We start from the raw sequence: 21483 nt of genomic DNA on the forward strand, positions 1-21483 counted from the left end.
TGGGAACTATATTTGACGACATAGATGGGCTTGTATGCCTACTACCAATTGCATGTATTGATTTTTATTTTTTTAAAGTTTCTCCCTCAATGGATGTAGCAGATCATTACGGTAAATCCCTGTGGAAACAATTACAGAACCTGTATAATTTTTTCAGATCCCTGACCAAAGAGCTGTCTTTCTTCCCATGGCTTCTGTACGTGATGCTCCTTAACCTTTCCACGAGTCCTTGGCGGGACCCTTAGCTTTTAAGATTCATTAAAACACAGTTCCCCCCTGGGGCTGGCAAAAAGTTTTTACAATCTACATTAGAGACAGAAAGCACGGTAAATGTCAAACGAGATTAATTAACATATTTAAAGGTCACTTGCCCAATAAACCTTTAGTTGTCTGCACTTTGCCGGGGCCACTTTTTGCCGTGCACACTTTATTGGAATTCGGGTATTCTTATGTTTCTCTTGGATTTATGCAGCAAGGTTATAGAAAGGAGGGTTAAAATAAACTAAATGTCCCCCTTTCAAGCAATTTGGCAAACATGGAGACCTTATTAACTGACCGCACTTAATTGCTGGATGTTATATGCTTTCTGTATACTGTATGTCATATACTGTGCTGTATATAATAATTGGTCAAAGGACATAGAAATAGTGATGAGCGAACATTTTCGTAAATGTTCGTGCGTATGTACGAACGTGACGCTAATTGCTCATGTTCGCCAATCACGAACAATTTGTTTGATGATTGGAATGGTTACAACGATCATTTATGAACATATTCAAAGATGCAAACGTTTATCTTTCGATGTGCGCAACTGCACAATTTACGCTTTCCACCTGATAATCTGTACGCATGTGTGTAGACCAAAACATACGCAACTGCATAATTTACACTTTGCACCTTATAATCTGTACACATGTTTGTAACTTTATACCAAAACATACGCAATGGCGTAATTTACGCTTTGCATCTGATAATATATACGCATGTGCGTAGACCGTAACGTCTGCAACCGCGTAATTTATGATTTGCACCTGATAAGCTGTATGCATGTGCGTAGACCGAAACATTCGCTTCTACTGTACGTTTGTTATTTGTTTATGAATGTTTGGCGAACACGAACTGATCACGATAATTTTTTTTATGTTCTTGTTCGGAATCCGATGTGATGTTTGCTCATCACTTCATAGAAACTGAGCACTTTGTGTATAGAATTGTATAGCAAATTATCTACTTTTCTATTACATCTGTAACTTTTTTTTCCAGCTCCCCTTTGCTGAAACGCTATATCATTTTTACGACAGTGGAGCAGCGAAGACCAGAAGGAAACGGAGCACCAAAAGCAGAAACCACTTAGAAATACATCCCAAGGTAAAATCTCAAGGCTGAGCTTTGTTTTTTCTAATTTGACCACATTTACAGTGTGCAGCCCGGGTTTCTATGGACTGGCAATCTGTGTGGACCACTCGGCATTTGCCCGGTCCGCCAGATTGTCAGTCCGGGCCTGGCTGACAGATCTGCCTCTGTGACATTGTCAGCCTGGGACAAAGAACGTTTTTTAGCAGCATGCCAGATCCCATAGCAGTGCTGAAGGTGTGTATGCACTGCTTGTGTGATCTGCTCCATTAACAAAACAGATTTCTCGGGAATCAGATGGCAAACTGAAAAATCAAGGGCCCCATTACAGTCAGCGTGGCGGTGCTGAGCCAGTTTTACAGAATACCTTTTTTTTTAAATCACATATGCTTGTACATTTGCTTTAAACCTGGGAATAACTTCTGTATCTATGCAGCTTATGTCACATTTGCAGTTGTTAGGATGCATATCCTTGAGGCATAGACTCTGATTACCTGAATATGACGTCTCGTCTTAGTGAGATATAATGCCGCGCGATGTATCATAAAATAGAACAGTTGTCTGTTGCTTGTAGAAATTCTCTGTACTTGACTTCCCAAATGTCGATGAAAGAATATTAAAATGTCTTATAATCTCGAAGCCAAAGCCCATTGATGTCACAAAGACTGGATTTGCTGTATGTGGACACAGGGAGAGAGAACAGTAACAACTATGTGAAGCACAAATCCCTTCTAGAAGATGAGTTTGCCCCAGAAATACCATCCCGATTATGTCTTTTCCACTATATTTTTAACAAAAGCAGAAATGAACAGAAATCCTCTATGATATATAGCAAATTGAGGATTACATCACATTCCTGTTAGGGTACGTCGTGTCCCACCACGGGTGTTTCTTGTAATACACGTGTCACAAAAGCCCTTTACTCAAAGGCAGGTGGTGATGAAGGTATTTATTAGTTTTACCACTAGATGTTAGTGTTTTGTATGTAGGCTTTTATTTATTGCACAGCTGTAGTTACCAAAGAGTTACTGCTCCTTCCATACTATGTATTTTGTTGTCCGATGGAGATACTCTTTCTGTCTAACCTATCGCTTTTTTTCTCTTCTTACACACATTCTTCTCCACCACCCACAGGGCCCCCTACACACCCCTGTAGGAAGTAGTAACTTGGTGGGAGGAAGTGTAGCATAGTTCCCTTCAAAGTTTCATGGGAGGAAGACACAGAGTAGGCATCCCTGCTGTAGTTAAGCCAGGGCCGGGCTTTTCCAGGACCCCTGTCCAGGACAGTCCAGTTGTGTTGGAGAGTCAGTGCCCACTTGTATGGAACGACCAGAGACTTTCAGTTCCTTTAGTCTAACTATTTCCACTATGCAGTGCCAGACGGTACAAGGAGGACAAGTCAGGGATCATCCCATCCCACGCAGAGAACCTCTCTACACAGTGCAGGGAAGTATCCTAGGACAGAGGAACTGACCCAGATAGAGCAAAGTAAGCGCAACGAAGATCACTCAGTGCAGGTGAAACCGGAAAACTTCGAACACTTAGCTTCGCCCAGATAACCATGACTGGGGCTTGTGTCACCCTAATAGGATGGTTCCCCCACACTATAGAGCAGAAGGTGGTCAGACATAGCCAAAACATGGGCACAAGTACCTCTCTCTCTCTCTCTCTCAAGCTCAAGTATTCTTATCTCTAAAAATTCTGGCAGAGCACACAACTAATTTGGGTTGGGACCCCCTTGACAAACTCCTCTTCTTTTCACTGCTCAACTCTTAACTCTACAAGCACCGCTACATCTACCTCTTATAGCAGCTCTTTCAAGTATCTCCCAGCACAGATTCAGTGAACACAAATCTGTCAAGAGAAGCTATTTACTGTATTCTGTATTCCAAGAGACTGCGCAATAAAGCCATAATATTTATTCTACTGGGACTCAGTCATCATTACACCAGCATCAGCACCTACACATATCTGCTACAAACCTTGGTGTTAGGAACCGGACAGCAGGACAAGACAAACAGTGAGCCCTAAGCTCAGCCCCGCCCACTGTCCTCTACCTATTTGCCACAATCCGCCCTAAAATGGCGGCGAGCAACTGGGCGGCAGTCCCTGCGCTGGCTAGGTGGGACACAAGGACAAGACAGACAGTCCGGGTCACAACAAACGGGCAGCAAAAGTACAAAATCACAATCCGAAGGCAAAGTCAATATACAGGCAGTATGGTCAGGGGCAGGCAGCAAACAAGAATGGTCAGAAAGGCAAAGCAGGGTCAGAATCAACAGAGCAAGAATAGAAACACAGAACCAGGCAGAGACAAGCTCAATATCCGGCAAAGATATCCCAGACTGAGGTAGTTATATAGGAGGCCAGGGTTCTGATCCAGAACATAATTGGACCATCCCCCTGATCTCCAAGCACAGACAGCTGAGAACAAAACAGATCCACTGGCAGGAAGACCTGTCAGTCACAGCAGAACCAAAACACAGATTAACCCTGACATGACCAGACAGAACTCAGCAGGTGAAGTCGGGTGTGTCTCCCAAAGAGCAATTAAACCAGTGTTCAGACACAGCAAAACAAAACACAGAACAGAATAAGAGAATATCAGCGCCTTCTCGGCCGCACAGCACGAGCAGAGGGGTGCATAATGCTCTGCAAAGATACAGTCCTGACAGTACCCCCCCTTTTATGAGGGGCCTCAGGACCCTCACAGGACTCAACCTCACTTAGAAGATTGCCATCTGACTCCCATTCATCAGAAGACGAGTCCATGGCATGGAGAACAGGCTTACTGACAGGACGAGCAGAACAACATGTTAAATTCACATCAGATACAGGCAAATCAGGTACAACAGAACTAGAAATATTAATTTCGCCGGAGGGTACCTGTGCGCCCAAGTGACCTTCCTGGGAGTCACCTGGACGCCGATGATCTGGGTGCAGGTTTTCTTGCCGCTTGGGCCGCTTGTGGCAGAAACTGATGAAATGGCCACTGTCACCACAGTAGTAACATAGACCATTGTGTCTCCGGTGTTCTCGCCTGGTCTTGGCGTCTAATAGTCCCAGCTGCATGGGCTCGTCCTCAGGAATAGTAGGGGTAACAAGAGGGGTTTTGACAGAATAGGAGACAGATTGTTTAGAAGAGTCAGAGTCTACTTTCTCCCTATGTCTGTCACGGAGCCTGCGGTCTATACGAATAGCCAAATTCATGGCCTGCTTAAGGGTGGAAGGTTCTGGATGCCCTGTCCAGGCATCCTTAATGCCATCAGACAACCCCTGCTTAAACTTGCATCTAAGTGCAGGATCATTCCATCCGGATGGAACGCACCACTGGCGGAACTCAGCACAATACTCCTCCACCGGTCGCTTGCCCTGTCTCAAAGTAGTCAACTGCCTCTCAGCTGCTGCTGCCCTGTCAGGGTCATCATACAGTAATTCCAATGCAGAGAAAAACTGATCCACAGAAGATAACTCAGTGGCATCTGGAGGCAAAGAAAAAGCCCACTCCTGCGGAGGTCCTTGTAAGAGTGACATAATAATGCCTACTCTCTGGCTCTCATCCCCAGAGGACCGGGGACAAAGTCTGAAAAACAACTTACATCCCTCTCTAAAGATTCGAAAGGCCTTTCTTTCGCCTTTGAACCTATCAGGAAGCTGCACTGGAGGTTCTGGGGGAGCAGCAGCAGATAGCATGGCATTTTGGCCCAGGAAAGACTCTACCTGCTGCACCCGTTGCGTAAGGTCCAGAACAAGCTGGTTGAGACTTTGCATTTGCTCAACCAGAGCTTTCATGGGGTCCATAGCAAGGTGGAGAGAAAAAAAAAAAAAAAAGTATGGCCGGATATTCTGTTAGGAACCGGACAGCAGGACAAGACAAACAGTGAGCCCTAAGCTCAGCCCCGCCCACTGTCCTCTACCTATTTGCCACAATCCGCCCTAAAATGGCGGCGAGCAACTGGGCGGCAGTCCCTGCGCTGGCTAGGTGGGACACAAGGACAAGACAGACAGTCCGGGTCACAACAAACGGGCAGCAAAAGTACAAAATCACAATCCGAAGGCAAAGTCAATATACAGGCAGTATGGTCAGGGGCAGGCAGCAAACAAGAATGGTCAGAAAGGCAAAGCAGGGTCAGAATCAACAGAGCAAGAATAGAAACACAGAACCAGGCAGAGACAAGCTCAATATCCGGCCAAGATATCCCAGACTGAGGTAGTTATATAGGAGGCCAGGGTTCTGATCCAGAACATAATTGGACCATCCCCCTGATCTCCAAGCACAGACAGCTGAGAACAAAACAGATCCACTGGCAGGAAGACCTGTCAGTCACAGCAGAACCAAAACACAGATTAACCCTGACATGGCCAGACAGAACTCAGCAGGTGAAGTCGGGTGTGTCTCCCAAAGAGCAATTAAACCAGTGTTCAGACACAGCAAAACAAAACACAGAACAGAATAAGAGAATATCAGCGCCTTCTCGGCCGCACAGCACGAGCAGAGGGGTGCATAATGCTCTGCAAAGATACAGTCCTGACACTTGGGTTATTTTTTCCTTTCTGTGGGTGGCGGTGATGATAGTCCAGGTGGGTCATTTTCCACTTAGGACTACCGTAACAGGAGCCCAAGGGACCCATAACAGCCCAGCAGGTCACCAACCATTGGGGAACAGTACAAACTGGCCATATATAAAGAAGGTACCAACATGACACCTGTGTGCTGGACTAGCACTGGCGTAGCGACAATACCATCACTGGCCGAGTACTGCACAACAAACAGACTCACCACAAGTATTGTTCATGAACATCAAGATTTTCTGTGTAAAAGATAATTGTTAGGAAAAATTGATCACTGTAAATCTGTGAATGGACCCCGTCCTGATAGGTGAGAGTTTCAGAAATGGGGTCTGGTTCTAGGCAATTAGGGCTTTATATGTTTAATATATATAATCCCTGGGAACTTAATGCTGAGCACAGCACCAGCTTAAAGTTCATCCAACTCTATCACACTCTCATAAGGAAAGCTCCTTTGAGTGTAATGGGTGGGGTTATGGTCAAGAAAGTGAGGTGGGAAGGAAATAAGAGTTGGCTAAATTCCCAGCCAGAGTGTATAGCAGCCCATTATAGGATCTATCTAATCTATCTATTTTAGAGTGTGTAAGATAGGAATACCCTTGAACTTTCTTGTTCTTTTCCTAAAAGCTTAGGATAAGATCTAGAGACGAGCGAACCTCGAGCATGCTTGAGTTGATCCGAACTTTCGGCATTTGATTAGCGGTGGGTGTTGAAGTTGGATAAAGCCCTAAGGCTATGTGGAAAACATGGATATAGTCATTGGCTGTATCCATGTTTTCCAAGTTCAGCAGCCCCAGCTAATCAAATACCGAACGTTCGGGTTCGGATCGACTCGAACCCGAACCCGGTTCGCTCATCTCTAATAAGATCACATATCTTTATAATGGAAATTAGCCCTGTAAAAACTCATTTAAATTAAGAGGAGTTCCTATGATAAACCTATTTTCTCATGTGCATCCTGTAATGGATTTGCAGTTCCTGATATATGCTGTAGCTTAGCATCCAGCCAATTATATCACCCGTTGATTGTACTGGGTAGGGAAGGTATAGTGGGAGGTAGTTAGAAGGGGCTAAATTCCTTGCTAGAGTGTGCAGTAGTCCCTTACAGGATGTACACTAGACAGTAAGAATGGTAATGAAGACAACAGAGTGGATAGTTTGCAACAGAAAAAAAACATGATTGACCACAAAAAGCTAGTAAAATAATTATTTCAATATATGTTAATTTATTAGACAGTTGATAATAGGTTTCTTCATTGGAAAAAAAAACCTTTAAAGCGCAACTATAAAATATTTTGACCTTTCAGTTTTAGTTAGCTTAGGTCATGATAAGACTTTTTGCAATATACATTAATAACCTAAAATGAACAGTTTTTAAATACATAAGGCTGATTATGCCCTTACAGCTGTCTCTGGCTGTGACTTATTTCTGCATTCCTGCTGGACACGCCCCCTCCCTGCAGATCCGTCCTGAGTGTACAGACTGCGACAGGAGGATCAGATAACAGCCCTGACACACAGAGAGAGACATAAACAAACCCTCCTCCACCTCCTAGCAGCACGCTCTCCCCCCTCCCCTCACAGAGGTCACATAGCAGAGCTGAGGGTGTTGTGTGTGAGGAGCAGCGCAGGGAAGGAGATGGATGGAGGGACAAGTACTCAGTGCTTTACCCAGTGGGGACATCCCAGCCATCACTTCAATGTGCTGCATGAGGAAGAGTGGGTGAGTCACTGATGGGAGGACTACAAGTCCCAGCACAACACGGCTGTAGTCCTTCCATAGTACATATAACATTCACTATCAGATGTCTGCAGCAGGTGCCCCCACCTCCATCGCTGACATTATCCTACAGTGTAATGAGAGCAGATGACTGTATCTAATCCCACTGTGTGTGATACCATCTGCTGGGGCTCTGTATCTAATCTTACTGAGTATTCTCTATGTTGGGGCTGTATCTAATTCTGCTATGTGTGATACATCTGCTAAGGTGCTGCTCAGTGAATGGAGGGACCCAGCCAGGGAGATGAGGGATAGGCCACGCCCACTTTCAGTCAGCCAGAAGAAAAATTCATTTATTCTTCTCAGCCAAACAACTGGGGATATCTCAGCGAGCGTACACGCTATCAACAGTTTAGGGCTCTTTTTAAAAGGTAACACGAGGGCTTTTTATTTGAGGAATTTCATTTTTTGGCTACTGAAATTATAGTTGCGCTTTAACATTAGAATAAACTACAGTACATGCTTTCTTTCTGAGAGACAGGGCTACTATTGTCCATCAACTATAACAGGCATTGCAGCTCAGTATCTACAAGACCAAATATGTAATATCTATCCTATGAAAGTTTATCCCTTTTATTTTAATTACAAGTATAATTTTCCTTAACTCTGAAACACAATTCAATTAAATATACAACAATTGTATCTCGTCTGCTTTTACGACTCATTTGATATGATAACATAAAGCAATATGTTATGTAACCCAAAAAAAATTATCTTAAATTGCGCTACAGACGGCGCCAGATGTTAAATGTAAATTCCTGAATACACAATAAAATATGTGTGATATTGCAGAAGGAGGATTTTCTTCTTTACACTTTTAAACATTTATGACAAAGTAATGCATTATGTAATTTTGTTGTTTTCTGAATAAAATTTAGTCTGAAAGTTGACAGAGAAGGGTTTATTATATACATTTTTATCCCTTTATTATAATTTTACTAGGTAGGACTTAAAGGGGGTAAAGAGAGCATCAAAAGGCGTGTAGAGTCTTATAGGCCATGCAAAATGCTTGCAGAGCATTTTTGGAGGCTGGAAAAAAAACACGACAAAAAGGCTTTAAAAAGTTTTTTTTTTTTTTTTACTTTTTATATGGTGGCATTTTATCAGCTTAGTTAATTACTTAAGGTGTTTTTTTTCTGGTATTTTATCCCCAGTGGGTCCCCCCCCACACACACACACACTACAATTCATGTGATTCTTTATCATGTGATTTCGGGATTTCTATTGAAGACCTTAATATAGACATAAAAAATTTTCACCAAAAAAAAACGCCATGTACCAAATTTAGAATAAAAGAAAGAAAAAAGGCAATAGCGCTCAGAAACCTTAACCGATCAATGCATTAATGTAGAGAACATGGAGTCTGTGTTTCTCCGCTTACTTCACCATGGGGGAAAGGCCAATGATTTCAGACCTGACCGCCTCCAGGATGCTCAATGTACACCCGTGGTAGCCGGATCACACTAGGCACGTATATAATCTAAGGTGCTTTATTTCCAAATCACTCAGGCAATGTGTTTCGGTTGGCTAATTCCCACCTTTCTCAAGCTTTTCCCAACGGGTTTCGGTGGACTCAATCCCACCTTTTTCAAGCTTGAGAAAGGTGGAAATGAGCCCACTGAAACGCGTTGCCTGAGTGAGGAAATAAAGCACCTTGGATTATATACATGCCTAGTGTGATCCGGCTACCATGGGTGTACATTGAGCGTCCTGGAGGAGGTCAGGTCTGAAATCATCTTGCTTTCCCCTATTGTGAAGTCAGTGGAAAAACAGATTCCATGTTCTCTACATTAATTGATCGGTTTAGGTTTCTGAGCGCTATTGCCTTTTTCTCTGTTTTATTCTATTTCTTTACCGGTGTGGAATTCCACCTCGGGTATTTGGTTGAGCGTCCTCCATTGATGGATGTTCCTTCAGAACGGGAACCTATACCAGTTTAAATTACAGGATCTTGGATCTAGGTGGATTGGGTAGGGACCCATTCCATACCCACATACACCTGGTGAGTCCATTCATCACTGATTTTACCCACTGGTTGAGTGCTGTCCCTTGCTGCTGTATGTACCAAAGATTGGCATTTTTATTGATGTTTTTTTTTCCCCCAGAAAATTGTCTACTCTGATTCCAGCCTTAAAGGGGTAGTCCGGTGCCCGACTTTTTTTTCAAAGAGTTGGAGAGGAAATGGCAACCAGCTCCAGCGCTTGGGTCGGCCCCTCAATTTCCCAGTATCCCAGCCACTTTCTGGCCTGAGCGGGAAACCAGGTCATGACGTTTCAGCCCTACTTAGCCAGTCAGCGTCCATAGTTAGGTTCAGCCACCCCCTTCCCGCCTCTTTGAAAAAATATTGGGCACTGGATACCCCTTCAAATGGGTTTTATAGCAAAAAAAGAACAATGTCCTATCCACAGAATAAGTCATCAGTCACTGATCGGCTGGGTACCGACACCCGTGAGCCCCGTAGATCGGCTGTACAGTGCCCGAACAGCACACAGTGAACAGGCTGGAGGCAGTTGACTATGTTTGGGGCTATGTTCACACTGAACGAATCCGTACGCAGGTCTTACACTGCCGTACATGTGCGGCTGAAACTACGGGCGTGCGAAAAATCGACATGTGGCCGGATGCGTACGCACCGCGAACATAGGCCCGCAGTAGAGTTATGCTTCCCTAGCTTGTTTCGAAGCGTTCTGAGGCAAGTCATTTACTTGGAAATCTTTGCCCAGCCCCGTAAACCACACAGAACCTTTTGGATCGAAAAATCAAGTTCAATTTGGCTGAAATAAGTACTTCATACAGGACCGCATGTAAATCCACGGCCGTGAGTTTCAACATTTCCGTCCTCAAACAATGGTCTTCTTCATTTTTCACGGCGCCGTATACGATCCGGCCGTAAGCTCATACGTAGTGTGCACTGTGCAGGCGTATATCGTATACTTTCAAGCGAATGCATCAACCTCAAAACTACGTGCGTATATTCGCGGTTCGCACTACGGACGGATTCATACGCAGTGTGAACATAGCCTAAAAGTTGTCCAACTTTTTATAGAATGTTTAGAATTTAGAGAAAATGTCCAATAACAAAAAGTAAAGACTCTGAGGTGCAGCAGCATAAATCTAGTGTAGCCAGTAATATATATATATATATAAAAAAAAAAAAAAAATTTCATGGTCAACGCATTTTGTTCTTTTAGAAATGTTCCTTTTTCAACATTTTACACTGAGAAAGACACAAAACAAATAATGCAGTACATTCTCTTCTAACATAATGCATAATTTGTTCCAAAGGACATTTACTGTATTCCCTATTTAAAAACAATCTAGATGGAGAAAAATCAAACATATCAATCATTTTAGCATTTACTGATCCTGCATAGACTTTTAGCTGTCAAAATACCAGGGAGTAAGTCTTGTGCTTCAACAACAAAATGAAATCAAACAAAGGTAATTTTGTCACATTATGTAACCACGGCTATGAGTTAACTCTCTCCAGCACAGAGAATAAAAGCGTATTTAGAAGGCGAGCATCAAGAGTAGAGATGAGTGATTACTAAAATGCTCAAATGTGTTACTGAATTTGAGTATTTTCTAATGCGGAAGTGCTTGATTCGAATAACGAACCCCATTAAAGTTAATGGGAGACTCCAGCATTTTTTTCAGGGGACTTCTTTTCAGCAGTGCACCCAAAAACCTTTAGAAATAGAAATACCAAAGAAATGGGACTGGCACACTCGGAGTAGCATGCATGGATGCATTAACCCTTAGAGGACCCGGCCAATTTAAATTTTTGCATTTTAGTTTTTTCCTCCTTGTGCTTAAAAGGCCATAGCACTTGCATTTTTTCACCTAGAAACCCACATGAGCCCTTATTTTTTGCGCCACTAATTGTACTTTGCAATGACAGGCTGAATTTTTTCATAAAGTACACTGCGAAACCAGAAAAAAAATTCAAAGTGTGGTGAAATTGAAAAGAAAAACGCATTTCTTTTATTTATTTATTTTTTTTCGTTTTTACGCCGTTCGCCCTAGGGTAAAACTGACTTGTTATATATATTCCTCAAGTCGTTACGATTACAACGATTCATAACATGTATAACTTTCATTGTATCTGATGGCCTGTAAAAAATTCAAACCATTGTTAATAAATACTGTATATGTTCCTAAAAATCGCTCCATTCCCATACTTATAGCGCTTTTATCCTTTAGTCTATGGAGCTGCTTTAGGTGTCTTTTTTTGCACCATGTAGTGTTCTTTCTATCGGTTCCTTGATTGCGCATATATGACTTTTTGATCGCTTTTTATTACAATTTTTCTGGATTTGATGCGACCAAAAATGCGCAATTTTTCACTTTGAGCTTTTTTTGCGCTTACGCCATTTACCGTGCGAGATCAGGAATGGGATAAATTAATAGTTTGGGCGATTACGCACGCGGCGATAGCAAACATGTTTGTTCATTTATTTATTTGTTTATTTTTATTTATAACATGGGAAAAGGGGGGTGATTCTGACTTTTATTAAGGGAGGGGGCTTTTTATTAATAATAACACTTTTATTTTTACTTTTATACTTATACTAGAAGCCCCCATGGGGTTAGGGTTATTCCCCCTGGGGTTAGGGTCATTCCCCCTGGGGGACTTCTAGTATAAGTGCACTGATCTCTCATTGAGATCTATGTTGCATAGATATGAAGCATAGATCGATGAGATAGGCACATCGATTGCTTCCGGCTGCTGCAGCCTCAGTAAGAGAATAAAGTAAGAAAATAAAGAAAAAAATAGCCAAAATGACATTTGTTTGTGAATCCCGCCCACTAAAAAATATAGAAAAAAGCTATCAAAACGTGACATGTACTCAAAAGGTGTACCGCTAAAAACCCTCTCACATAACTCTATTGGTAAAAAAATAAAAATATTACTGCTTTTACAATATGCAAGACACAAACAGTTTTTATAGTATAAATGCCATAAACTATAACAAAAGCTATATAAAATGGATATCGATGTAATCGCACCGACCTGACGAATAACTATAACATGTCATACGTCAACGTGTAGTATACGGCATACAAAAAATGATGAAAAACAGCTGCTAAATTGTGGTTTTTATTCGTACCACTTCATCAAAATACAGCAAGGATAGTCCTAGCACTTAGTCGTCCAAATCCAATTCCTTTATTGTAGCAAAAAAACAACAAACAATAAAATCCTGACAATCACTGACATGTTTCGGTCTATTCAGACCTTAGTCATAGCATAGGTGTGAACAAATCTCTCTGTAATATATATATAAATACCTCATCAAAAAAATTAGATAAAAAATGATCAGGGTGTCACATGTATTCCAGAATGGTACAGATGGAAACGTCAACTTGTCTTACATAAAAGCACCCCAAGGCCTCTGTGACATGGTATAATGGCTAAAAAAAAAACTAAATAAAAAAAGGCCCCAAAATTCCCCAGGTCTCTGTCATGTCTGAGGCCTGTGGTTGAGTCAGGTGACGCACTGCGCCCACATATGGGGGATTTCTAGAAACATTGGAATAAGGGGAATAAATAGTGAGTGGTATTTCTCAGTTAGTATTTTCTGTGTTAGAGGAAAAAAATAGATTAAAATGGAATATCTGCCAAAAAATTTGAATTTAAAATTTCTCCAATTTCCTCCAACTAGCTTAAATTTCCTAAAGGGTTAATAAACTTATGAAATGTTAATTTGAACACTTTGAGGGGTGCAGCTTTTACAGTGGAGAGATTTATGGGGGTAACTACCATATAGGCCCCACAAATCCCCTTCAGAACTGAACTGGTCCCTAATAAAATCAGAATTAGAAATTTTCCTAAAATTTGGTAAGTAAGAGGACGTTCACCAAATGACGTCACCATAAAGTAGACATGTTGTAGATGTTGCAGTAATAATTAGTGTATGTGGCATGACTATTTTTCCTAGAACAAGAGAATTTTGAATATAAAGAAAAAAAAATTCAAGTTTTGCCCAAATGTTTTTTTTTTCTTTTACAAAAAACTAGTGAATCAGCCAAAGTATATCAGAATAACCGCGATATCACTACATAAAGAGTTATCACTACATAAAGAGAGTATAGATGAGCAAACTGTTCGGACTTTTGGTCCGACGGCATCTGCGCTTGATCGCGCTGCCTGTGATCCCAGGTGCATAGTTGCGCTCACGGGAATATGCGGCAGGATGCGGGCAGGATATTCCAGGGAAACAATTGGAATTTACTGTATTATCCTGGCCGCATATTCCCGGGAGCGCAACTATGCACCCGGGATCACAGGCAGCCCGATCGAGCACAGATGCCGTCGGACCATAAGTCTGACAGTTCGCTCATCTTTAAAAGAGAGACAGGTCTGATTTGAAAAATAGGCCCCAGGCATTAAGGCCAAAACAGGCTGAAGAGGCAAGGGGTTAAGGAGCATGGCCTTCATCCCAGCTATTTGGGTGCTTTGCTGACATGTGACGGTAAAAGCTGGCGGTGGTCAGCCTAATAGTGGTGGCTCCCCTGCTGATCTTCAAGACCCCCCCCTCAGTGACTGGGTGCTTCAGGTAACACTTGGGGGCCACTTGTTATGGCCCACCTTCTCCCTCTGGCCACACCACTGATTCCAGTTTCTCACCAGTTGGACTAGTCACTTCCTCGTCCACCCCTCCTCACTACTCTGAGACAGCGGAAGGTGAACGCTGGTGCCTCCTGAACCATAATTTCAGACTGCACTGGTGGCACACTGGCCAGCCGCGTAAACTGCCATCCACGTGAAAAATGACTTTCGCTGGTCTGCATTAAGCGGTGTACTGCGTGTCCCTGCTAACTGGCAGCGGTGGCCAAGGACCCTGCCTAGACCGTGTTCTTGTTCTACCTCAGCAGCAGGCTCTGTTTCAACAAGTCCATGGCTTGGCTTGTGCCCACACCCTCATCAGTACGCCCACGTCTATGTTTTCTGTTATCTTCAGATTACACGCAGTATACAATAGCGTATACTCAGTCACCACTAGCCTGTTGCCCTATGACACTGGGTAGAGTGTAAAACATTGTATTGCTGATTTTTTTTTGTTTGTTTTTTTTCTAGTCCCAAAAAGAACTTTAGGATAGCTGTGGCTATAACTGACTATTATTCTACTATTGTGTACAATACTGGTATACTGCTATAGCATTACCTCTTTTTCAGTCACACTGATAGACTACTGTCCGTGCAGCCCTTGCATTTAGTGTAAAATATTAAAGTATTAACTCCCCTTACCACATTCCCCGGTGTCTTTAGCTCTGCCTTCTGTTCCAGTCTTTGCATTGACAGGCCGTGGCCGTTTAGGCAATCTGAGCCCCTAGAGACACTGTGGACCCCGGCACTCACCGGCCCTGCCTATATATAATACAGAGAATTTCCTATTCTACAAGCACTGCACCCACTAAACCCCTCTTATCCATTGGCTGTGTCTTGTTTCACGACTGAAGAGTAATATTGGATACAGCCCATGGATGAGAGTTTAAAATTCCACCTTTTTATCTTGCACAACCCTTTTAATTGAAATATTTTGCATTTTCCATGATGTCAGACTACGGACGGGGTTTGTAAAAGCTAATGATATCCTACAGAGTGATGGGTCTTTAGGATATAGAGCTGTAGAGATGACAGAATTGACTGTACCTCTTAATCTTCTATTGTAGCTAAATGTTAGTGATTTTTTTGTAAGGCAGAATTACCGCTTTCTGGCAGATAAAAGTGACATGGTACAATTTTCAAGGTAATGATTTGTACGTTTTATAGGGAAAGCTATTTCAATACGAATCAATTTTAAGCTGAGAATCGATGAGGCAGAACAAATACTTAACGTTTAAATAAATGTTGGCACCAGAATATCATACGGTGTGCCGGATAAATGGTAGAATTTCCTGCTATGTCTTCTGCTGTTATTTACAGCAAAATATATTTCTTCACAAGTGGTGTCCATTGTTGCTTTCTACCATTAATAAAGGAGTGTTATCTCCTCGTGTCACTATACTTGTCGCTCTACACACCAGGCAAGTCACCTGAGTCAGACAGCTAGTATGGTATTGCTGCTCCGATCCATTGAATACCACACCCAACCTGAAACCACAGAAAAATACAACAGCTCACCGCAATGGCAAGATACAGACCCCCTACAGACATGAAAATAGTTGAAAGGAACCCCCCCAACTGCTAAAAAAAAATCCCACAAAAATAATGAGGCTCTTGGTTACCATTTGCAAACAGTGTAAACCCCCCCCCCCCCACCAACAATAACAAAATGTACATAGACCATAGACCATGCAACGTGTTTTACAGAGGATTCTAAAGCCCCATATTACACAGGCTCCTCGTTCATCGCTTGCTTCTGTCGCTATTATACGTGATGGCGGAGAGCAGGTAAGTACAGGGGGGGCCGCGGGGAGGTGCGGGGGCTCTGGATCGTCCGGGCAGCCCATAGCAGATAGCGGTCTGCTGCCACCGCTCCTATTCCGCGATGACAGCAGATTGTTGCTATATTAGTCGTTTGTCTTTCAACATGTTAAAAGACAAACGACTGCAACGATCAACCGACATCGTTCATGTCAGCTGATCATTGTCTTCTAATACACAAGACAATTATCGCCCGTAACGGCTGATAATCGTTTTGTGTAATTTGGCCTTAAAATGCGAGAATAAATATGTCCACACACAATAATTAAGTGAATTAAGTTTACTTAAGTGATAAAAGCAAGAAAAATATAAAGATCTATAAAGAAAAGAAAATACAAATACAAAGATACAAATACAAAGCTAAGTCATGTACAGTACAATATAATCAGCTTTCCCAGTGTAGAGCTCCACCTGTTCTTCTGGGCACATGGGAGAGATGACTTTACACACCATCTTTTTCTGTTGTTCCAAGTCTGGAGAAGGACTTGGAAGTGAGAGAGCAGAATTTGCCCTGCCATGGTGGGACTTATCCAGAGCAGTTGGGAGCTATGGTATGACTATTCTCTGTGAGGTCAGGTGGCATAACTTAGTGTAGGAGGAGCTTGTTTAAGGTGTTTAAGGGGACAACCACTTAAACAAATATGTCCACCCTGGTCTAGTAGAGAATGAGGCATTAATCCAGAAGCTGTTAAAGAAGTTGACTTTCTGTTTTTGATGGTGTTAGAAGGATGTGAGCTGGGTGTAGAAGTTAAAATGCAAACAAGTATAAAAAAAAAAGGTATAAAACCATTGATCTCTGTTATACCGCTACCCAGTGTAACGCTTTATGCTAAGGGTCCTATTAGATGAAGCGACTTTTAACGATTAACGCATTCCGCTGCAGACCATAATCCTGCCAAGCACTGATCCATATGTCGTACCTGCTGCTGTGATCAAGGCCTTATGGCTGAAACACACCTAGCGTCAACGTTTTTTTTTTTACCAACCATGTTACGATTTTATCTGAATTCTACAATAAAGATTTAGCCTCTTATAGACTTTGTGCTGGAATGTTTTCTTCTTGTTGAGATCATTTATCGTTAACCTGAAATCGTTCACCATATCACACAGAATGATAGTTGTTAGTTACGATCGTTACAGCTATCGTTACTATGATCGTTTACACAATCCAATCGCAGCAAATGAAGGAACGATGTGGAATTATGGTGCGTTTACACAGACAGATTTATCTGAAAGATCTTTGAAGACAAAGCCAGGAACAGACTATAAACAGGGATCAGGTCATAAAGGAAAGACTGGGATCTATCCTCTTTTTAAATCCATTCCTGGCTTTGGCTTCCAAAATCTGTCAGATAAATCTTTCTGTGTAAACGCACCCTTATGGTGCGTTTACACAGGCAGATTTATCTGACAGATTTTTGAAGCCAAAGCCAGGCACAGACCATAAACAGGGAACGGGTCATAAAGGAAAGACTGAGATTTCTTCTCTTTTCAAATCCATTCCTGGTTTTGGCTTCCAAAATCTGTCAGATAAATCTTTCTGTGTAAACGCACCATTAGACTAAATGATTAGTGAACGAATTTTGAATCACAGCAAACTGTTACATCTGCCTTGTACCTTCCCCTGCCAAGGCTGCCCTGTCATTCGCCGCCACGGCCGCCTGTTCCCCCATGCGGCCTGGTGGGCTCTGGCTCCCCTGGACGTCTCCTCCTCTCTCTCAGCCGGCACGCGCGTCCCCGCCTCCTAGGGTGTGTGTGAGCCGGCTCTGCTTAAATTTAAAGGAACAGTACGTCCCTGATTGGCAGTCACCAAACACCTCCCTATAAATTCTAGCCCTGCCCTGACCCTGGTGTACTCCAACACTGTATACTTTTCTTAGTGTGTGGCTCCAGCTGTCCCTTGTTCCTGCCCATTGTTCCTGCCCGTGGTTCCTGCCCCTAGCCCTGCTGTGTTCCTACTACCTGCAGTTCCAACCATGAACCTTGCCGTGTTCCTGCTGGCTGCGGTTTCAGCTACAAGTCTTGCTGTGTTTGTATGAGCCCACGTTTCTCCAGCTGCACCTCGCTCGCCACCGTTAGCGAGCCTAGCCAGGGGTAGCGACCTGGGGGTCGCCTGCTGCAGCGAGCTCATCCCGCTTTGCGGTGGGCACTGGTGAAGACTCCGTTCCCTGGTGTGGCTTACACCATCGCTAGCGGTGGTACAGCAGATCCACTACTCCAGTTGCTAGAATTTGCGAACGATTAACAATGATATTGATGTCAGGATGAAACGAACCATGAACGATTTCTTGTTGGTTGTTTGATCGTTGCCTCCATTATTGAAACAATGCTAAATTTGAACGATATAATGATAATTGTCATGATAATCGTCCCATGTAATAGGTCCCTAAGACAGGTTATATGTGGAGATGAGTGCAACACGAGCGTGCTCGAATCCGATTGTGCAGCATTAGAATACCGGTGGCTTAAGAAGTTGGATTCAGCCCTAGGGAGTCCAAGAGCAACTAAAAATATAAAAGAAAGCTATAGACCGCTACAAGACTATAACATGACCCCCATTAGCAAATACTGCATAGCTTTTAGTTTTTATGATTTTTATTTTTTTCATATTTTCATGCCAGGTCTTCTATAGAATTATTGCTCTTGCCCTTGTCCAAAACAACTTGAAGTCTTTAATCCAAGATATTTGTGTTCTAAGAATAAGCTTTAAAACTCCATCCCCGCTGCTATATAATGACTAATGACTTGGTACATAGACTGCGAATTAATGACCAGCTTTTCTTTGCTTTGCTCTAGATTTTCAGCTGCTGGCATAAAAGCTAGAGTACATTAGTTTACCTTTGTACTGTTTTTCTTACTGAAGTGATCGCTGTCTATTTCTAAGAGATCCACGTCCCAAGATTTCCAGGAAACAAAATAAAAAACAAGAACCCTAACAAGAAAAAAAAAATCTTTCACTTTAAATCAATGTTAATATATTTGTAGGTGAATGGCTTTAAAGGAGATCTCTAGCTATATGTTATGAATTGGCTTCCCCAAAAGATATATGATTAACCCCTTAACAGTCACATCAAAATTTAATTTGTTGCAGTAGATTTTAAATATATAGTAAATCTATTTTAACCTTGTAATTCTGGTTTTAGCATTAAAGCGACTCTGTACCTACAATTTGTCCCCACAAACCGCTTGTACAATCAGATACCTGCTTTTAATCCAAGATCTGTCCTGGGGTCTGTCCGGCAGGTGATGCAGTTATTGCCCTAAAAAAACAACTTTTAAACTTGCAGCCCTGTGTCAAACTGGCATGGCCTAGAGTGTCTGTGCATTAGGCTGGCACAACCTCTCTGTCCCTCCTCCCCACCCTCTTTATTATAAGGAATGGCCCAGGCAGGTATTCTCCTATTAATCAGCTGTGTGAACACTGAACATAGGCTGGATCGTTAAGGCACCTGTGCAGTATTCATTGCAGAGGAATAGGAAAAAACCTGCCAGTGGCATTTCTAATGATGAAGAGGGTGGGGAGAAGGGACGGAGGTGTGTTTCAGGGTTACGGCACAGATACTCTAGGCCACGGCAGTTTGGCACAGGGCTGCAAGTTTAAAAGTTGTTTTTTAGGACAATAACTGCATCACCTGCCGAGCGGACCCCAGGACAGATCTTGGATTAAAAGCAGCTATCCGAAGGTACAAACGGTTTGGGGGGGGGGGGACAGATTGTGGGTACAGAGTCGCTTTAAACTTTTTTTTACTTTTTTTTTTTTTTTTTACATGTGATCATATTTGTTGATGCATATTTCTTTTTTTATTTCCCAACCATATGTGTTATCATTTATTTGACCGAGTCTCAGACTTGTCAATAAGCTAGCTACTGTTCCATGGCTTGTTGGGAATATATCTAGTATCAAACATTGACTGGAGCCACCACTTTTAATTACTGAACAGCCCTGTGTTTCATATTGATCTCATATTAGTAATTCTGTTCTCGGTTATATATTATTTTATCACATAAGTAAACAAGCCAAGCACTGGAGTCACTAGCACATTCAGCATTATCTACTATGAAAAATATGCTTCCCCTACTTCTCCTTTCCCATCTATTGTAGTAAGTAATGATTGCACTTGCATGTGACATAGCAACTAGTGGAATATTATTGACTGCTGAGCTGGATAGCTTCTTCAGTGTTCTTCAAAATTGATTGTTATACTCTTTACTCAACAAGTCCTGGAAGTCATGCAACTGTAAGATGCATTAAGTGAACACGTGTATTGATCCTATATGTAACTTTTTTTTTCCTTTTTACACTTGCATACACTATTTATGATGTTTGTGACACATGTATTTCAGAGACCTGTCAGGTTCATGATAAGGAATATTTAGAATGCTGTCTTGTATATGGCTAGGTTTTTTTTACCGTCTTTGTGGACGTATGTCGTTTTGAGGTCAAATAACGTCCGTTATTTTTAAATAATGTCCATAATTTCAACATAAGGGACGTTATTTGACCTCAAAATGGCGGACGTCCAACAATAAAGCACAATAGCTTCAAATGAGTTTAGTGCAGATCATATAGTCCTTAGAAATGAATATTGCATGAATAGTTTGTTGATCTTTGGTAGGGATGAGCGAACCAAACCGTAACGATCCAGATTCGTTACGAACTTTGAGAAAGTTTGTTACGAATCTGGTAAAAATAACAACTGCAACGCAAAATTGTACTTTTTTCACAGACTAGACCAGGATACAAGGGATTATTACTCCTATAATCCCTTGTAGCCTGGTTTTCTGTGAATATCAAGATGTTTGTCATCTCCCCTGTTAGGGTGAGACCTTAAATTAGTCTCCTCAAATATACCTGGGTGCTGCCTAATCAAAAATGTAATGTGACAGCTGTCTGTGAGTATCAACCAAGACACATGAAAGCAACTTCAGTGTTCAAGCTTATTAAATTTATTAAGAGAAAATCAGTTCATATCTTTACAATAAGGTTAAAAAATAGGAGAACCCTGTTTAGCCGCAACAACAAAAAGTTAAAAAAAAAGGTCCCATCACTGTCCGAGAAAAAAAAAAGTCCCATCGGCTGTCCCATCACTGCACAGTTGTGTAGAAAAATGTTGGCGACTCATTGGGTATCTTGGTGTCCAAGACCGTGTACCCCAGTGCTGATGTCTGTTCCTTTAAATATGTGCAAGGGCAGTACATGTCTGTTACTGCCCATTGGGTCAACATTCCCCCAGAAGACCACAAGAAAGTTAGCCCATTCTTGCCACTGTCACCTCCCCGGTTCTTTAGGTGGCCAGTTCTGCACAAGTTCTGCCTCCACCAGCTTGCAACAATCCACCGCTTTGACTGC

At 42.2% G+C, this 21483-nt stretch overlaps 1 protein-coding gene across 1 annotated transcript in view; it reads left to right on the forward strand.

Annotated features, from left to right (window-relative positions):
• PCSK2 (proprotein convertase subtilisin/kexin type 2) overlaps positions 1–21483 on the forward strand; it is a 138915-nt gene that overhangs the window by 41358 nt on the left and 76074 nt on the right. The window contains exon 2 of the mRNA XM_069954323.1: positions 1264–1368. Within this exon, the coding sequence (XP_069810424.1) occupies positions 1264–1368 (105 nt within the window). The remainder of the gene's footprint in view (positions 1–1263; positions 1369–21483) is intronic.

The sequence above is a fragment of the Dendropsophus ebraccatus genome, chromosome 15 (assembly GCF_027789765.1).
Source record: "Dendropsophus ebraccatus isolate aDenEbr1 chromosome 15, aDenEbr1.pat, whole genome shotgun sequence".
Lineage (NCBI taxonomy): Eukaryota > Metazoa > Chordata > Amphibia > Anura > Hylidae > Dendropsophus > Dendropsophus ebraccatus.